This window comes from Phyllostomus hastatus, unplaced genomic scaffold (genome assembly GCF_019186645.2).
Source record: "Phyllostomus hastatus isolate PE091 unplaced genomic scaffold, TTU_PhHast_1.1 phas_contig_1, whole genome shotgun sequence".
Classification (NCBI taxonomy): Eukaryota; Metazoa; Chordata; class Mammalia; order Chiroptera; family Phyllostomidae; genus Phyllostomus; species Phyllostomus hastatus.
In genome coordinates, this window is record NW_025333498.1 from 27,932,917 (window position 1) to 27,954,415 (window position 21,499).

Below are 21,499 nucleotides of genomic sequence, written 5' to 3' on the forward strand. Positions count from 1 at the left end.
TATTTCTACCTAAAAAGTAAACTGTTAGAACTCAGAATTATCGGGCTACATGTTTGAAAACATGGCAAATTTTATGTGTCTCTGCTAGTCTTAAAATGTGTTTATAATTCGTTTTCACTTGCATATTCATTTATAAATATCCAATCAAATATTATCAACATTTTAAAAATTGATGCACCTGGCATGAAAAAATTGGAAAATTTGGAATAGTAGTGGTGGGGTGTTGCAGTTTAGCAATTAGAGAAATCAATGACTAATGATCAAGCAGACTCTTTGTGTGGAATTCAGACTTAAAATAAAAAAGCTGGAACAAAGGAATTTAATTATTTTCTAACCTTCTCTTACTATAGTAGCTAACTGGCACCTAACAATAATTACCTTAATTTAAAACACCAACCAATTAAAAAGAATACTGAAAAAAAAAATTGGTAGCATGAGCCTTTCTTTTTATATTTTAAGTGTTACTAAAAACTCTACCACATTCTCTTTCAATCATAGAGGGAATTACATTTCCAAATTTGGAATCTTTCATATCACAGCTTACACATTGTTTTCATTTTATAACCAAACCTTACAACTTTTTGGGTACTACAGAGATTTTTTTTCAAACTTTAAAAAAGCAAAAACTTCTGTGGATGGGCAGCAGTGACCAAAAATAAGTTATTTCCTGGCAGTGGTACCAACATGAATTTACTTAAACTTGTAACATTACAGAGAAATGAAAACCATTCCTATAGTCTGCTGAATAATTTGTCATAGCTTTTCAGTTTATAAAAGGTTAACTGTTTCAAGTGTGCTAAACTATTCTTTCTCTTTACTCTTCACAGATAAAAAAATATTTTCCTTATAATCTAGAACCAAAGGAGACTTCCAGCTTGAACACAACCTGTAAATAGGGCATGCTCTTCAAAGCCAAACCTCACTCTGCTGGAATTTAGTTTGTATGGGCCCAGCAACTTTTTCAAAGCTCAATTCTCTCAAAAGATGTTGCTATACTTGGAAAATTTTATACACCGTCTCTTGGTTAATATTCGTATTTGTTTTGGTAAGATGTGTTTGATTTAAAAAGAGAAATATTACTTTTTGGTGTGCCAGCACATATGAATTTTAACTGCCTCCAAAATCATAAGCACTAGCCCCTACCATTTATTTGCAGTCCCACATTTCTAACTACTTATTTAAAATGGATTTCTACCTGCTTTCTCAATCCTTTCCACCTAAACTGGAAATGTTAATGACACTATCATACTTCTAGTCATCTAGGCAGAAAACTTTGAATTCACCTTTGATTCCTCCTTCTTCTTCTTTCCCTTCATCTATCCAATGGGAGGTGCCATGTTTTGTTCATTTGTCTATTTATGCCTCCATTCCTACAGCTACTCTGATGATAATCCAGACACTCACTACCTTTTTTCTGGGTAATAGCAAGCTCCTCCTACACAGAACCTCTAGTATAGCACTCCTTCAAAACCACTGTTAAATTATGCTTCTAAAATCTGGTTCTTACGTTTCTGAAGTCAAGTTCTGGGTATATCATGCTCCTGATAAAAAATAACTGTCCCCTGATATTCTAAACCCTGTTACTTGACTTCAATAACTTTTTAAAAATCTGCTCCCTATTATCACCCTCATCCGTTATGTACTGTGGCTAAACAGTTTCTAAAACATGTCCTTGACTTTTTCATATCTCCTAGACCTTGCCTGTGATGTTCGTTTTGTCCAGGGTAACATTTCTCTGTATGTCTAAATCTTATTGTATTTATGCCTTAACATCTAGTTCAAATGTTATTTTCTAAGACAGTCTCCTGGGTCTTCCACAGCTGAAAGCACAAGCCTCTGTCCTTCTACAGTACTTCATATGGACTTCTCAACAGCAGTGTTCTCGAGCTTGAATGAGTATACAAATCTAGAAATACTGTTAAGATGTAGATTATACCTCAGTAGGTCTGAGAGTCTAGAGAAGAGCCCATGTGATACTGAGGCAGCTGATTCTGGACAATTTGAGCACTAAGGTGTTAATGAAACACACCAATTTTGGTCTAGTGGTCTGTAGTACTCTGGTAATCAGCTTTTCTTACAGACCTGTTTTCTTATAAATGAAAGAAAGATCCTTGTTTTCCACTGTAACTTGTAGAGAGGATATTCAATAAATACTTGTAAACATAACATTGTATAATGTCTACATATATTTTATAAATTCTAGATGTTCAATCCATTAGTAGGCTGTAATCTGTATGTATCTGTGTATGAGTTCTGTACAGAAAAGTCCAGCCATCGTTAATATAACGAGAATGGGTTGCATGACATTAAAATAACCTGGCAGCCAAGGAGAGTGGACTGGAATGCACATGGGTGAACAATGATGACCTCACTGTACTGGTCAGCGGGGCTGGTGGACACCACTGAGTGTGCATGTGTACTGTATGGCCATCACATTCAGAATGACTGAATGAGTAGAGCAATGAATCTGTATCAAATTTTGCATTAAGTGTGAACATTATTCCTCCATGGAAACTATTCCGATGATTCAGAAGGGTACAGCTATGGGCAACTGGTGACTGGCAGCTTCATCATGACAACGTGCCTGTTCACACACTGCGACTCATGCTGAGTTTTTTGGCAAAACATCTTCTCACCCAGGTGACTCAGCCCCCCTACAGCCCAGATTTGGTGACCTGACTTCTGGCTTTCACCTTTGAAAGGAAAGAGGTTTCAGACCCTTGATGAAATTCAGGAAACTATGACGGGGCAGTTGATGGTGACTGGGAGAACTGTGAGGTCCCAAGGCGCCCACTTTGAAGGGGACTGAGGCGTCATTGTCCTATGTACAATGTTTCCTGTATCTAGTATGTTCTTCAGTAAATGTCTCTTATTTTTCAGTTTATAAAGCTGGATACCTTCTGGACAGACCTCATATAATACGTATATAATCAAAACAGAATAAAACTGAATAAAAAAAATGAGGGTAATAATGAGGGTAAATCATAATGAGGATAAATGTTTCATAAAATTTATTGCAATTACATATGCACATATATACATATACATTTGCATTGTACTGGGTCAAAACATAAAACCTATTCTTCATGTGGCTCTGATAAAAAATTTGTAAATACATGTTACACATTGAATCACATCCTCTGAAAAGATATGTTGATATCCTAACCCAGATTAGAGATTAAATTTATGCTGCCACAAACCAAAGACTGGGACTAACAGAAGCTGAAAGAAGAAAGGAAGACCTTCCCCTAGAGGCTTCAGAGGGAGCATGGCCCTGCCAATGTCATGAATTTTGGACTTCTAGCCTCCGGAATTTTGAGGGAATAAATTCATTGTTTTAAGACACCTAGTATATAGTAGTACTAATACAACAAAAAATATACATTTTAGTCATAGCTCAAGTATTTTCTTAATTTCAAAATTGTAAAAGAACACAAAATTATGAACAAAAAACATTATCATGGCCATATACATCTAGTATACAAAACATTTTCAGGAGATTCTGCAAAATGTAACTTTTTAAACATTTTTTAAAATTTTTATTTATTTATGTTTAGAGAGAGGGGAAGGGAGAGAAAGAGAGGGAGAGAAACATCAATGTGTGGTTGTCTCTTGTGCAACCCCCACTAGGGACCTGGCCTACAACCCAGGCATGTGCCCTGACTGGAAATCAAACTGGTGACTCTTTAGTTTGCAGGCCAGCACTCAGTCCACTGAGCCACATCAGCTGGCATAAAATTCAACTTTTTTAATGTCCTCATGTAAAGTTGTCTCCCCTAATCACTCTTCTTTACATCACCCTGTTTATTTTTTTTCATAACGCTAATAATCATAAAGTATTTTGTATTTATTTGTTAACTTTCTGGTTCCCAACAGGTCTTGCTTCTCACCATATCCCTGATACCTCCATAGTAGGTTTTCAATAAACCCTTTTAAATATAAAAACAGAAAAGCACACAAAATAAATTTTATGTGACAACTCCCTGTTCCCCTTCTCTTCCAAGACGAAGTCCTCTGATCAATGAAGAGACTTCAAATGTGAAATTATTTTAACTGGTCTACAGCAGGGGTTGGCAAACTATATCCCATGGGCCAAATCTAGCCAGCTGCCTGTCTTGGTATGTACAGTTTTACTAGAACACAGCCTTATTCATTCCTTTACAAACTTTTATACCACAACAGCAGAGCTGAGCAGCTGTGACAGATGGGGTGGCTGCAAAGCCTAAAATATTTACTACCTGACCTACAAATTAGGTCACTCGATTTTAACTAGTTATATTTATAAAATGCTTGACATCTAATCATACCTATTCCAAAGATTATACAAAATAAGTGTTGGATATAACTTTTACCTTATTGTAATTCTTGGCTAATTCCAACATCTCTTTTACCACTGATTCATTATGTTTACAGTGTTCACTGTAGTCCTGAAGTGTCAAACCTTCCATCCAACTCTTCTTATGCAAATTTAGCAACATCTAAAAAATATAGAGAGATAGTCATTATTTTCCTGTATGGACGATATTTCCTTCACTTGTCTTGAGAACAACTTCACAAAAACTTCAGGAATTAATGAATTTAACCATATTAACGTAAATAAACTCTACTCAGAACTCTCCTAAATATACGTACATAACCTAAGGAGTACTCTAACTCCATGGCATTTATGTTTCCTCTTCTTCTGCCTCGAGGGCTATTTTCCTTATCCTTTCATGGCTTACTTCTTCACTTCCTTAGAGATAGATGCCTTCACTCACCATACTATATAAAAAAGCCACCCCACATTATCCTAAACATCTTTCTTCCCTTAACCTGCTTTGTTATTTTTGTAACATCATCAACTGACATTTTATTTATTTTTCTTAAACTTATGGGGGTTACAGTTCTATAATACATCACTTGTATATTGTATTGTGTGTTCACCATGAAATTTTTTTCTTATATCATGCACTTCCTTCTCACCAAAGACAAATCAACAGGGCAAGGACTTCACCCTGTTTATTTAATATCACCAGGGTCTAGATTCTAGAACAGTATCTAATTATAGCAGACACTCAATAAATATCTTTTGAATGAATAGTGTTTGAATGAATGAATATGTTTGTAACATAGAGAAACTATGTTACACACAAGATCTTTTTTTCCTGATTAATTTAATGTAATAGATCACCAACTTAGAATTTTAAAACCTTATTATATCAACATTACAGGTTTATGGTTATAGATTACATTTCTTTTAAATATATTCTTGTTTATGCTATTATAGTTGCCCCAATTTTTCCCCTTTGCCCCCTCCCCCAAGCCTGCCCTCCTTTTCCGTAGTCAATCCCCATACTTGTCCACGTCCATGGGTCATACATACACGTTCTTTGACTAATCCCCTCACCTTCTTCCAACCAGTCCCCACCTGCTCCCTCCCCTCTTACAGCTCTCAGTCTGTCCCATGCTTCTATGCCTCTAATTCTATTTTACTCATTAGTTTATATTGTCCATTAGATTCCACTTATCAGTGAGATCATACAGTATTTGTCTTCATTGACTGGCTTATTTCACTTAGCATAATAGTCTCCAGTTCTATCCACACTGCTGCAAAAGGTGAATAAACTCTACTCCTTTTTTACTGCTGTGTAGTATTCCATGACACATAAGATCTTTAACAGTTCACATAACTCAGTTTTCAAATGCCAAGAAGGTAAATGCTCCATTTACTGAATGACTTTATGTCAAACTTTCTGAGCTTCTGCTTATAAAATCTATTAATTTAGGGCTTATTTTAGGTAACCTCTAAATTTCTTTCAAATTCTAACATTCCATTTATAATTAAAAAAATAAAACATCTTTACTATCAGAACAAAAAGTCATGAAACTGGGAAGGAAATAAATTCATCCAGTGTGCAATCACATTAGCAAGTTGGTATCAGACTCTATGAGTAATCATGGAACTAAACACCATCGTTCATTGTTTTGCAAGCTGGACTCCTGGTTCTGAGTATATGCATACATTCTTGGAAGTCCATAAATTCTCAAGTTTAGAGTCTTAAGATAGTTCCTCTTAAAGTCTCATTCTAAAGATGTTCTTCAGTTGCAGACTATCACTGAATAAGAGTTTTTAAAAATAATTAATACAATTGTCCAGTGTGAAAAAAATGTGACTACAAAATGATTATTGTTGAACCAGTATACTTGAAGAAAGATTCCTGAGCCATGAAGATCTGAAAATATAGTTGGAAATGTTTGAGTTTAGTTTAGAAAAATTACTCTACCTCTTTAGAGGCTTACAACTAGACATGGTACAAAGTTCCTCTCATGGTAGAGAAGAAACTGCATTTCACAAACATCTATGAGGGTTTTTAAGAAACAAAATCTCCAAATTCCCTCATGCCCCTGCTAGGGCCCAGAGTAGTTCGGGGTGGGGAACTGGAGAAATCCTGCACAAGTACCTCTGATTTCTTTGATTAATTCTTATCTTTGCCACTGATAGTGTACTAGAAAATATATCCTTGAGAAATTTCAGTGCTGCAACTATGTGTGCTATAAAGCTACCTGTAATTAAGTGTTGAGAATTGTATTTTCCTACCACTTCAACAGCAAACAGTTCCCACAGAGCAGAAGGATATACCTACCATGCCTGGACTAGAATTCCACTGGGGCCCTCAGGAAGGGCTTGGGGTATGTATAAAGGTCGGTGGGATAAGGGTAAAGGCAAAGCTTTCGGTAATAAGAAAGCGCCTAAACTGAACTACTAGAAACATAACTATTTATAACATTAATTAATTTATGTAATATATGCATTTTTTATGCCAAGGATGAAGGCTAACTTTATGTGGAACAAACAACAACAACAACAACAATAACAACAACAACAATATAAAACAAAGGGGAAAAATTATGCAATTAGCTGAGTATTTCCAATTAGTACTAATTTTCAACCAGTACCTATTCTATCTAAAATTAAAAATAAGTGATGAACCTGTGCATGTTGCCTCAATCTAAGGCTTGTCATACTGGAGTGGATGTTATGATCAGTGAGTATACAACCTGTTAAACTGTTTTCTCATGGACTTAATCCTTTGTGCAATACTGATAAAGTTTAATATGAGGTCTAATTCTGGACTGTTAAATAGTAGAGAAATATATATGAAGGAAAATGTTAAATGTAGCAAACTTAAAAATCTTTAACTTATATATTTTTAAAGATTTTATTTATTTATTTTTAGAGAAAGGGGAAGGGAGGGAGAGAGTGAGAGAAACATCCATCAGATGCCTCCTGCATGCCCCCAACTGGGGACCTGGCCTGCAACCCAGGAATGTACCCTGACTGGGAATCAAACCAGTGACTTCTTGGTTTACAAGCCAATGCTCAATCCCTGGCTAAAAACCTTTAGCTCTGTACTTCAAGCTATGAGCTAAACCCACCACAGCAGATCAGAACTTTGGGACACAACAAGCAACTGCAAGAGAACTTTATGACTCTGCGTCTCCCCTCAGGCCAAGGAATAACTGGTTCCCTGCAGCCTCTAGGACCTTAACATGAGTTTATTGGTGGCTTTAACCTTTTCAAACCATAGTTTATCAAACTTGAGATTAAAAATGGAAGTTATCTGGTTGAAAGAAGGGGTAGTATGGAGACCTCAATTTACACCCCCTCCCCCCCATCACATGCACTAGAATTCCCTTCTAAGGTACCTTTGTGAGGAACAGTTTGAACTGGTAAGAAAGGTCTTCTTTACTACTGATTACTTACCATGTTTGGACTTGAGAGCATCTTGGACTTGAAGGAACCAAATATTACTGGCTGAAAATAGTACTTGGTGTTCTTAAATTTTTTTTGTTTTTCTCAGAGAGAAACACAAGAAGCTAATTTGAAGGATGAGTAGTTTTAATAGTAAACAAAAAAAAAGTTCAGATTGAAATTTCAAAAATAGGCCAATTTAAACCTTTGACATTGGTGGAGAGAAAAACTGTACCTGAAATAATCCTAAAATAGCAGAAATAAAAGAATGCTAATCCCCCAAAATGCTACATAATTTTAAAAGTAATTACTGGGTAGAGGCAGGCAAAGGGGGAAAATAGGGACAACTGTAATAGAATAAAAAGAAAATATTTAAAATAAATAAAATATCAAAAAAATAAAAATAAAAGTGAGTAATTTGAAAGTTGCCTGGTATAAACAGGGATAAGAATCTAGCTCTAGCCCTGTCCAGGTAACTCAGCTGGTTAGAGCATTGCCCCAGTATGTCAAGGTTGCGGGTTTGATCCCTGGTCAGGGCATATACAAGTATCAACCAATGAATGCATAAGTAAGTGAAACAACAAACAGTATTTCTTTCTCTCTCTGCCCGCTCTCTAAAATCAATAAATAAAAAAAAATTGGAAAAAATCTCACTCTAGCCCTAACCATAAAGCATTATCCCAGAAAGTAAAAGGTTGCCTATTCAATTCCTAGTCAGGGCACATGCCTGGGTTTTGGGTTTGTCCCTGGTCGGGGTATATATGTCAGGCAACTGGTAGATATTTCTCTCTCTCTTTCCCTCCCTTCCCCCCTCTCTAAAAATAAATAAATATAATATAAAAAAAATTATCTTAAACAAAAAAATCCAGCACTGAATATCTGAAAACCCCAAATTGCATTTCTCTTTTGATTTACCTTTCATTTACCCTAGGTAAACATGGAACTTTTTAAAAAGTAGCACACCAGTACAATCTTATTTATTCCTTTCAAATGCGGAAAACTATTTAGTAATTTAGTTACAAAAGTTCATTTTATTGAGAAGATAAATTAATCAGGAAAAATTATATAATTAGGAAAAAGATTTTTATAATTTGCCATAAAACCAAATTAGAATGTTTATTTCCTACTTTCTTTCCTATTTGAGCACCTACCAATAAGGTAAAATGTCTTCCAATATAGCCAATAAAATATTCCTTTCTTTTATGCTGCAATTCATCAGTAATAAAAAAATATCTGGAACACATCCATGAAATAGATCAACAATTCAAAATCAAATACACTGGGCCATAATTTAAATGGTATGAAAAAGATTTTTTTCCCTAACATAAAAATTTAAACTTACCTTCTGTTCCAGTTCATTTTTCCGATAGTTAATAGTAATAGAGTAATAATGTCTGTTTAGTCCATGAATTAATGCCTATATAAGTAAAAGATTTGAAAAAGAACAAATTAATATTTTTCATTTATTAAAATAAATAAAACTGAAACTGTTAACATAACCTGTAGACAATACCTTTATTATCTTCTTAAAATTGTGTTTTATCCTCAGTAAAAGTTAAATTGGTATTTTTCTCTCAGCTACAAGTTCAGAATGAGGTTTTAAGGTCTGGTTCACAGATTCTTCAAAGTATGATATAGAGCAGCACAAACTCAACAGTTTCAGTAGCCTTGTTCAGAGAGAGGGTTGACCTCACCATAATCCAAATTATAAATTGAATATTCATAATTTATAAGTATATAATTTAATAAGCCTGATTTTATAGCTAGGGAGCTCTTTGTTATTTCAAAATTAAAGCTTAAAAAGTCATATTAAGACACTCATTTCTTCACTTACAACATTAATCCGGGATTCCCCATCTTAATTCAGTTCTCATAGATTCAAATAATTGTGTATGCGCGTATCTCCAAATTAAGAAAGCAGAGTTTGCTCTTACTGGGTTTATTTAGCTCACACTCAGTCTCACTAACCAGATTTTATCCCCACTGCCCTGGATCTCCAAGACAAACAGGCAAACCAAAATAAAAATTTAAGTTAACAGCATGGCTTTATTAAGTTACAATAAACTTGCATGTGCTGGAATACATTCATAAACGCTCAAATATTTAACTCTAGCCAAATAAGTTCAAGTGAGGTTCAGAATGGTATTCTGAGGGACCCTCTATCAGCTTACTAAGACAAAGTATAGAAATACACCTTGGACATATTTACAACAAGTATAAAAATAAAGAGGACTTTGGGGTTAACTCTCAGGAAACTAGAGGTAAAACTAACCAAAACAATGGTCACACTGTCTGACTATTAGATTTTTTACAGTGTAGGTGTTATAGTGTTTATGTAGAAGGCACTACCTGCTGAGCACCTAGCATCTGCTTTATACATTAAATCTTATAATATTCACAACAACCTAGTAAGTAGGCTGGTTCCATTTGTATTTTGACAGATGAGGAAAATAAGGCAGAAATCTGAATTTGTTCCATTTTATAGTTAGTAAAAAGGTAAAGCTGGGATTTGAAACCAAGTCCTGATTCCAAAGTCTATGTTTTTTTCTACATACTATGCGATAATGTATCTTAAGAAATCCCTGGATAAGTCTTTGAACTTTAAGGATCAGGATAAAAACAAAGCACAGCTTAGTTTGCTAGCAAATATCACTCCATCAATTAAACATTTTAATACATACTGTAACAATCCACTTATATTCCTAACATCTGCTATAATAAAATGGTTGATATAAAAAATTAAAGTACTAAGAGATCTATTGAATCCCTATCCATTTTAATAATCATCAAGAGCAGTGAATTAAATTGTAGTGTATAGAAATGCTGTACTGATCAAAAATTATACTGCACAGATCTTAACCTGTACTTATCTTTATGCAAATTATGAAATGTATCTGCCGGGTGGAAGGATTAGAAATAGGTGCCTAGTCCTCCAGATACAGCCTGGTTGGAGGGTAGGGTTTAAATTAGATTTGAGGTGCAAACTGCTCCATCATCCAAGTACTTTTGTGCAATGTCCTAACTACATAATTCTACATAGTGGCCATATAGTTAATAACAGCTATGGCCAATAATTACAGAAGTCAGTCAATGTACCCCAGACAGATCCACATTTTGGAGATAACTGTATTGGTGAAATATATAGTTTGGTATTTGAAGGCACCACCTACTTGATTTTCAATGATATTATTTAGATAGAAGTAGTAAAACTAAGAAGGCAGTGTGAAAGATTAGCAGGAATAATAACAAAACTAATATAAGTTTAAATCAAATGACAGCCTCAAGCAGATTTCCAACTTCTCTTCCTCACCTGCTGCATATCCTCAGTGCGTTTATCACAAACCCTAAGTAAATTCACCATGTGTGGGCTCCTCCTTCAAAAAGAACCCAGAAACTACATCCTCTTTTAGCTCAACAGATAATAAATCCTCTCAAATTAAACAGTCTAGCTGACATTGAGTTACAAATTGGGGCAGCATATGCCAAATATATGATTAGTTTTATCAAGGAAGAGACTAACCTTTTGAAAGGGTCAAATGGTAAATTAAACACAATATACTAGCAATATACTCAGTATGTCAGGCAGATAAAGGAGAAAGTTATGTTGCCAGAAAATCCTTAAAACCACTACTTAACTTTTTAAGTTAACCTAAAAAAAAGATATGATCGATTTAAGAAAATTTAGGCAATTCTTCATTAAAGTAGATTATGTTCCAGAAGCTCATTTGTTAATTGGCCATTTGAAATCTGCAACAGTTTCTCACAGAAGCAGTGTTTTAAATCATAGTTCTATTTTATAGTATCTACTGTGAGCTAAATAAGCTTTTGGTGGCTGACCTGGGAAGCTAGCCACCTTTGATCGCACTGTTTGTAGGACAATATATTTTAGATTTACTTACAGTGCTTAGCTTACCTGGTTCTTGGATATCCTGACTCTTGTTTTCTTTGCTCAAAGCCTGAGACCTTGATAAAACAAAGTTCTGCCTAGGTTGGTACTCAGTGCCAATCTAACATAGTATCTATTCTAGACAAAGAATGGTTTAGAGGCAAAGCTAGACAAAGGGGAGTTTTGAGATCCTATTGATTAACTTTCAGATTATTTCTATGCCTCTCTAGTTAATCTTTAGAGTAGAGCTTTATAATTTTGTTGGTATGACGAATTTAAAACAAGCACATAAATAATCATCACATTGAAATGAATGTCAAAATCAATCAATCACCACTGAATTGTTTATATTTCTGTATTCACAAAATAATAAGAAGTCTCATATATTAACAAAAATGCCTATAGTATAGGCATTATTCTTTCCCCTCTCTACCTGGATTATTAATGGCTTCTCTTATTTAAAACCTGAAATTTAATTAAAAAATTCTTCCAACCAAAGGTAATACAAACATTTTGGTGTAAATATGTAGGCACAGTTTATAAAATATATATTTGCAACTTATATATCTTATTTTATCATCTTTTTCTTACTTAAGATATTAGGAACTTTCCTCAAGTTATTAAATACTAGTGTCCAATAAAATCATAATTTTTCAGCATTACTAGAAGAACGATTGTAAACAAAAACAGTGTTAGAAAAGCACGGTGACCACCAGCATGAGTGGCTGCTGGCAGGCTTCTATCCTCATTACCTGAAAGTTGGTTTAGGAGCGAGACACACCTCAACACAAACTAGTTTTCATTTAAAATAAAAACTATGGCCTTTCGGTATAACTTCTGATCCCCAGATTAAAAATTCCATTTGCTTCATGTTCTTTTGGGTTGCTTCCTTTGTAGTTTGTCTTAGAAAACTAAGATACTGTTTTAAGGCACAGCTTTGCTCTGTCACTTTTTAGCTTGATCCCATTTGAGTGTTTTAGTATCAAAATTGTCTTAAGTACCCAGATAGATGTCATTCTGATGGGCACTACATAAACTGTGAAATAAATATATTTACAAATTTTAATTGGAAGGCAAAAAAAAAATTAAAATAAGAAAACCGAATGATGCTATAGCTGTTATATATTATATTCACAAGTCCTTTCAAATTGGGTTTGGAACCTGCTTTACAAGGTCTGCCTTATATTACAGACTATAAGGTAGGACCAAAAAATACAAAGTGGATAGTGTAGGAAAAGAAAAGATTTCAAAATATTGATTATACTCAATTCTTAATGTCAACAAGCAGTGTTTAAATTTAAAAGATAAAATACGCAACAGGTGGCTGTTCATTTGCAATTAGTAAAAGCTTCTAGCAGAGACATACCATGCTGTAATCACAATGATCTTGGATTGTGAGATGCTACTTAACCTTTGGGGGCGAGGGAGAAAAAACCAGTAGTATGATGCTATGGGGGTTTATAAGAAAGGTCATTATCACAAGCTAAACAGGTCCAATAATATATTCTCTTGGAACATGCAAGCATGGACTTGTCTGTACCCAATCAAAAACACTGGTAGCTTGTTTCAATACTCATTATACTTTGCAGTTTTCCCTGACTTATGACTATTTTTTAAAAACAACACACCCCAAATCCTTTGAAACAAAACATTTCATTCTGATGAAGATTTTGGATGAGTGACTGCTGCAAAAGTAAATGTCTAAAAGTAGTTATTAAAGTATAACACAAGCTTAACCATGGTTACCTGTGAAAACCACAATTCCCCAAAGACAAAGGTATGACAGAGCAAGGTTTCAGAGGGGAAACAGCAATAGCTGCTATATAGTCTTTGTCTGTGTGTTCTATGTAACCAAAGATGTATTTCTGTCCTTTTAATTAATCTTAAGAGAAACAATTAACTATATAGACACAGGTTGTGGTGCATTTAAAAACACATTTAAAATAATTTTTGCACATTATAAAGATTTGTGGAAAAACAATGAGGCATGTGAATGATACAAAGAAAACATTACTCACTCAGGAGGATATTAAGTGTCTGAATAACTGCAACAAAGGTGGTTGACATCACCTCAAACAACATATAATCTCTTATCAAAGGTAATATATAGATGTGTTTTGTAGGATTTGTTTTAAAGGTGAGGATTAAACAGAAAAAGCAGAAAACTTTAAATACTATTTAGGAATTGTTCCTGGGGACTCCTTAAAGTTTACATCAATTTTCTCATTATATGCTGTTATGAGAAATGTCTACTTACCAATTAAGAATGATACTTAACGCACCCCACCTGAAACTCCTATTGATGATTTATTACCAATTTTAACCATGCAAGACTCTACTATGCTCCCCAAAAGGGTATCCTCAAACTATGAGAAATGTTTGAAGACTACACTAAAAGTTGAACCATATATGAGCAAATCTAACGTTTGCAACAACAATATCTCCATAATCTTTTAAAGCACAAACAAATTAATTGTAAACAAATTGAAATGCTAAGTATTAGATCTAAGAATGGCCATTTATGCCAGCTTTTAAAATGTAAAATACAGTTTTTTAACACATTATCAAATGCAGGCATTACCTGGATAGATGGCTTATTTAAGTGACCCAGATTTGAGGTGGTTTGTCTTGGTTCATGTCCTAGGACCATCATATTAGCATTGATCAATCTGAAGGCATCAATAACAACCTGTAAATACAAGGTGTCAGGTCAATTCTTTTTAAAAAAGCAAGTGATGATGCCAAGCAACAGTGGACAAGGCATGATCAACTTGCAGCTGTTTCTGGCCTATTTCCAGAAAATCATTTAATTATAATATTAATAAAAAAGAACCTCCTGCTGACTGCGCCATCAGCACACCACCCTCGATCTTGTAATGTAAGGTGACACCAATTATTGCAATTTTCATGAAGCAGTAAAGAAAAATATTAACTTTGCATCTTTATTTATTATTGAAATACTTCATTACTAAACTTACACACCAAATAGCCTTCATTGGTGTGCATATGTTTGTCACCTAAATTTTACCTAATCAAAATGAATGACAAAGAGAAACTAAAACTGTAAGTGAGCACAAGCTAAGGGACCACATCTAAAGCCCAGTCCTGTCACATCAATTATACCACCACAGTACTTGAAATGACAACAAAATTACAACCAGCAAGGTACTTGCTCCACGTATTCTCTTCTAGTCAGATACCTTTTATTTCTTGTGACTATAAAAGACTTTATACCTTGTCTGATGGCCTTGAGGGTCCAAGCCCATGGCAAGAATAGGAGGCACAACACAAGAAGACCAAGGTCATCTGTGCTTTAAGTCAGGAACATGGTATAGAATGACATGGCCCTAGGCTTACACTGAAGAAATAACAATATGTATCCTCTTTGTGCAAAGAGTATTTCAATATTTCTGTACAGAAAGAGTTCAAATTCTTGCATGATACAATGTCATGTTAGCTCTTCTATATGAAGGGTTTTAACAAGAATCACATACTATCTTATACCTTTTTTCTGTTCATTACCATCGATTTGAAAAAACTCATTAAAACTTTTAAATGTTGTAAAGTTTTAAGTAAAGCACTGGGACTTTATGACAGATGCCTCTTTCAGGGAAGTGAAATCAATTACTGAGAGAATAAACTCAATACATTTATCACCTAAAAACAAACTTAAAGCAAGATAATATACTACTTCTAAATTTGTTTTTAATGGTGTTAAACAACTGGGATTTATCAATGTTTTAAAAGCTATTACTAACTAGACCAGTTCTCATTTGTATAATTATTACTTGAGGATACCAAGAGATTAAAATAAAATTTATATTCAAGTTAATCCAGTCAAGTCTGACAAAAAATCTGTTTGTGATTAAGTATTACTATACATTGTATGCTAAAGAACAAGACAGGAAGGAAGGGAGGGAGGGAGGGAAGGAGGGAGGGAGGAAGGGAGGCAAAAATCACCCTTCCTAAAGGTTGTCACAAAGGGTCAACAGTTCCAAAGAGTACAAACTTAGACCAAATCATTATGACAGGTAATTCAAAGGCCTACTACTCTGGTTGAAAAAAAAATTAAAACAATCAACTTTGAATGTTGCCTTTATTTCTAACAGTTTGAATTTCCCCAAAGATTCCTCTCGCCTCAAAATAAAACTAAGCATCCTCAGAACATGTATGATTTAACAGTTTGTAAAAACTACCTTTTCTTGTTATACAATAACTATAATCCAGACTTTCACATTTACATATAAATAAATACAGCCTAGGTTTAGACCTCTTCCTTATACTTAAAAAACTTTCTAATAGTGTTTTCCCATAAAGCATTAATAAAAATAGGTATTAATGTCAGACATTATAATAAATACTTTAAAACAGTTGTTTAAAATTTTCTAACATTTTCTACTAAAAAGCACATAAAATTAAATTAAAATTTAGGCAAAAGAAGAGAAAAGTGAGCATTTTGATCAACTGATGTACAACTTAAATAAATACAGAATTAAGAATTGTCACCCTTACTATTAGTGGTAAATACTTAAGAGCAAAGCATCATTGTGGTCCAACTGTTTGTTTAGAATACTTTGATCCCACTTTAAGATTTCAGTAAAATCATTTGTAGGAAAAAAACTTCTCTACAAAACCATGAAAATTCCATTACATATCACAACAAAATGCCTATAGACATTTCTATATTGAACACTTTGAAACTAAAACAGAAGACAGCTACTTTACATGCATAAACTTCTGTAAAATTTCTCTGGAATGATATAAGCAGGTGTGAAACTTCATGAAAAGGAAATAAAAATACCAGCTAAGTAGATAACATGATCAGTTGAAAAGAAATCTGAATTTTAAAATTCTATTTAAAAATTAGGAGAAAATTTAAGAATTTAATATACTGTTCAACTAATAAATGGTGGCTTATGTGAAATGACAGGTCTAGATGGACCATTCCTGAGCAGCAATACAATAGCCAACAGAAAATGAATACACTAGGATTAGAGGAATTCACTGCCATCACTATAGCAACTGTCTTAAGGAAACTAACATGTTCAACAACCTGCAGACCAAAATTAGATTTAGTATGCAATAAAACTATAAATGTGGTGATACAGTCTACATTTTAATTTCTGTACAATTTTATAATTGCTTTTTGCACTATAAGAATAAGTAGGTTTCTCCTTTAGAGCAACCTATCAAAATAGACTCATTAATGTCCAGTACACTAATGAGCAATGGGTAAAGAAGGTGTTAATTATGCCAAGGTAAAATTCAAGAAAAAGCCCTAGTGAGCACTTGGAGGTGTGTACAAGCTGAAGGCGTTTCTCCATGTTTATGTATTTACAACATGATGCAATAGAAAGACAAGCAAAGTGGTCACTCCATGGTTAAGAATGGAAATCTTACATACAATATGCTGAACAAAGAACCCCCAAGGATTAATTAAGGTATGAGGGGGACAGGAAATAATCCATTTTTGGAGCTATATGAATTTTCTAAGGAGTTTGTTTTAAAGTGTATGTATATTAAACCAGTTCAGTTTATGTCTTACAAATCCAAATAGTAACTGAGCCAAAAAACTTACACAAAAACTACTTCCATATATGTAATAAAAAGTTGCAAGCTAAAGTATGAATATTTTCAGGAATATAATGCTTTTACAGTTCCCTTCCATGCTGAAGTCCTACCCACTACACTGAATCTCTATTCACCAGCCTGATCATTTAATTTTTTCTGGTACAAGTGCCTTGAGACTTTTCAGAGGTCACTGCAACAGTAGACAGCTTATAACACAACCATTAGCAGTTTGGCTAGCTTAGGGAAACCTCTTACTTTCCTTTTTTGTTTATTATCACTGCATGAATCTGCAGCATATGATAGTTTATAATTTCTCAGGCTTGTTAAATTCATGTTAAAGGTCTGTTTTCTTGTTGAATAAATTTTGTTCATATAATGCTGCCTATTTCATACACTCAGTCTTTAATAGCACCTTTGGTCTATGCGCAACTCACAGATCAAAACAGAGGACTAAAATAGGGGTTGATGATGCTATTTACATGTGTGATTCCTGCTGTCTTCTTGTTAGTAGCTTTAATATAATAGAAGACCTTGTCTGTTTTGTAATTAACACATCTTTACTGGAGAGATATTTGGAAGTGATTGCTGTGAATATACTGGTTAGTAAAATAAACACAATCACACACCACTTTCTGTTATCAGACAAATTTGTGAATTGTACACATTATATTCCAGATCAACAAACTGTGATATAACAGCCAAGTAGAAGACACATATTTATATAACCCTTTATTTTTCTGAAAATATGTATTCACTCTGACCTTGCAAATATAATTAGCTTGTGGGATGTGCAGATTTCAGTACCATGGTTGCTTTACTAATTGCAACTCTTGGAAATAGATACTAAATATTTGGAAGCTGCCAATACAAAATAAAAACTACATCTTTTTTGTACATCTGTCTTAGCTTATAAAAGCAAAATAGTTTTAAAAACAATACTGTGTTCCATATTTATTCCTAGGACACCCAGGGGTCAAGGACCTATCATTTCAATTTCATAATGAATATGGTTTAGGACTCAAAACTAATTATTGAATTCAGCTTAATCCATTTTTTTGGCTTCTTTCATGCCTATAGTACAGTTTATCCAATATGCTATTTATTTTTAAATTCATGTTTTCATATCAACTGTTAGGTCACTGAAAGACTAAACTAATTTGTAAAGCAGCAATCTATAGTTCCCAATTTTTACATACAAAGGAAGCAAAGATCTTAAAATCCGTTTAATACAAAAGTGTTTGAGAGAAAAATGCATAAACACTTCTGGTAATGGTATAATTCATAATACTCTCTTTAAAAAATGATTTTATTTATTTATTTTTAGAGGAAGGGAGGGAGAAAGAGAGGAAGAAAGAGAGGGACGGAAACATCAATGTGTAGTTGCCTCTCACACCCCCTACTGGGGACCCAGCCTGCAACCCAGGCATGAGCTTTGACTGGGAATCGAACCAGTTACCCTTTGGTTCACAGGCTGGTGCTCAATCCACTGAGCTACACCAGCCAGGGCTCCCCTCTCCTTTTTTTAACAGTAGCTGCAGCTTTTGGCATTTCCAATTGTACTTATATTGAGGTCAATGACTATGGGAGGTGTTTACATGTAAAATGAACTAGAATAATTTTTTTAAAAGCTTGAAAAAAGTTTTAAGGCCTCAAAATCAATGTCAAACATCAAAAAAGGTAAAGAGAGTTACAATTCAGTTACCAGTTAAGTTACATATTTAAAATCATGCAAACCCACCACCATATAAAATTAAGTCTCTGACTATAAAAATGCTAGGTGTGGAAAGAAAAGCAACACCCCATATGAAATATCTTTTATCACCTAGAAATGACCTGTTATCAACTGCTTAGTCTGTTTCCAGAGTCTTTAAAAATTAAGGGTGCACGTGACCTGGGAAGTACTGCTGGGGTTTGTGACCATGTTGTTACTTCTGCTGTCATGCACTGCCAGACATCTATAAGAGAAAAACATCTTATGTCTCTTGTAAGCCCACAGCATAAAAAATTCAAAGAAATCTTACTTTTTATGCCACTTCCAATGAAAAGCACTAAAAACTAAAACTGACTCATGCCAAATGCATATCACTGAATCGCTGTGATTTCCTAGTCTCAAGTTTGCAACATGGAAATTATTTATAAAATGTCAATTTTAGCTCTGGAAAAGAAATTCCTCTGTGTATGTACATTTTCTCTCTTCATCCTTGGAGAACTGCTTACTGTAGCTAGAGAGCTGTAGTACAACTTCAATATATTGGGAAAAAAGAGGGAAGGGGTGTAAGTGGCATAATGTTTTTTTTTTTTTTGACAAGTGAAGACATGCACCAAAATTCAGACAGAAAAGCCACAAGTTTTGAACATATATACCTTAGTGAAACAAACTGATCTTTAGAAAACTATTATGGCAAAAGGTAATTAGACATTTTTAGATTCATGAAACTTTTTTTAAAAGATGTTATTTATTTATTTTTAGAGAGCAGGGAAGGGAGGGAGAGAGGGAGAGAAACAGCAATGTGTGGCTGCCTCTGGAGCACCCCCCACTGGGGACCCGGCCCACAACCTAGGCATGTGCCCTGACTGGGAATAGAACCCGAGACCCTTTGGTTTGCAGGCCAACACTCAATCCACTGAGCCACACCAGCCAGGGCAGATTCATGAAACTTTGTTAAAAAATATGTAGTTAAGTCTTAAAGTTTTGGTATGATTTTTTAGTGAATACATGTAGTCACTATGGTACAGGTATTTAAATGCTTGAGACACTCTGATGTCAGAATCCTGCCTAAGTTAGAATTCTGGACCTATCATTTGCTAGTAACTGATGTTATTTTATTTAACCTTTTAATGTTTCCATTTGTGCACAACTGACACCTTACAGAGTTGGTGATATGATTAAATAAAATACAGGTATACCTGTTCCATAGTTCCTAATGTTAGTAACTTGGCCATCATAGAGTTGCCCACCTCAGATTTCCTTTCAAACCTGCTATAGAGAGCACAGCTGACTCACAACCTCCATATGCTAACCTTTAGATCCTCAAGGGATTCAACCTAGGTCATGCTTTCCTTGGGCTGCTCCCAGCCAAAGACTCAGCAAAACAGCGGTACTAGAACCTAGCCATTCCTGCCAAATAAGGGATTCTTCTTCTTTTTTAAGAGTTTATTATTATTTTTATTTTTAGAAAGAGGAGGAGGAAGGTGAAAGAGAGATAGAGAAATATCAATGTGTGGTTGCCTCTCACATGCCCCCTATTGGGGACCTGGCCTGCAACCCAGTCATGTGCCCTGAATGGGAATCGAACTAGTGCCCCTTTGGTTCACAGGCTAGTGCTCAGTCCACTGAGTCATACCAGCAAGGGCCAAATAAGGGATTCTTCTAAAGGGAAACTGCCTTAAGGACTCCATATCAGCCTGACTGAAACTTTCTCCAAAATATGCTGCTGTCTGATGTTCTTCCTACCCAATCCTACCTTTCCTTTCTCTGCCTGCACTGTTATCTGAAGGGTCTACTCTTTATCCACCAAAGGTGTCTCTCCTAATAATCTCTTGGATATCTAATCCCATTTTGGCATCTGCTTCTTGGAACACTAACACAACTAACACAGTAAACAAAGCAGAGTACTACTACTGTAATAGTGTTAAAGTTAGAAAAAAGTTACTCCCCAAATCAAATCAGAATCATAGATTTCACATCCACAAACACTTGACATATGAAAACTTCAAAAAGAAATTAAGCAGAGACATTTGAAAGTATATATTTCCTTAGGGAAATTCCTAAATAAATAAAAATAGCATGGGGGGAAAATGCAAACAAATATAATTGAACACTAAAATAATTTAAAAATAAAAATAGCATACAGTTACACTGCATATTATCATGCTTAAAAAATAACAGTATGCCTAGAATCTTTATATTCCTGCAAGACAGGTATTTCCAGATTTATATGTGACAAATAAACAGTGAATTTAAAAACTGAACTCCTCAGGAGACTATTAATGAGCCAGAAGAGACTGTCAACTCAGGGTCATTGGTCTGACATCAACACAGGGTATCAGTTCTATCTGGTGGCTACTGAGTCGGCCTACATAAAATGAACAGATTCCACAATCCTTTCTAGTAGACAAAGTAAAGAAAGACAATTGGTATGCTGATTCACAATTTCATATAAAGTTAAGGAATAAAAGGCTGGGCCCTGACTATGTTAGCAAGGCGGCAGGAAGGGTGAATGAGAGGAACAAAGGACTTACATACATTTTCTGTGCTTTAACATCACCTTCAAAGAAAAATGGAAATATATCCTTCAAACTGCCATCTC

General features: G+C 34.5%; 1 protein-coding gene across 1 annotated transcript in view; it reads right to left on the minus strand.

The window, feature by feature from the left end:
- The window catches only part of PSMD14 (proteasome 26S subunit, non-ATPase 14), a 96,827-nt gene that overhangs the window by 8,389 nt on the left and 66,939 nt on the right, over positions 1-21,499 (minus strand). The window contains exons 8-10 of the mRNA XM_045855864.1: positions 14,200-14,307; positions 9,075-9,149; positions 4,353-4,478 (exon numbers count right to left, since the gene is read on the minus strand). Of these exons, the coding sequence (XP_045711820.1) occupies positions 4,353-4,478; positions 9,075-9,149; positions 14,200-14,307 (309 nt within the window). The remainder of the gene's footprint in view (positions 1-4,352; positions 4,479-9,074; positions 9,150-14,199; positions 14,308-21,499) is intronic.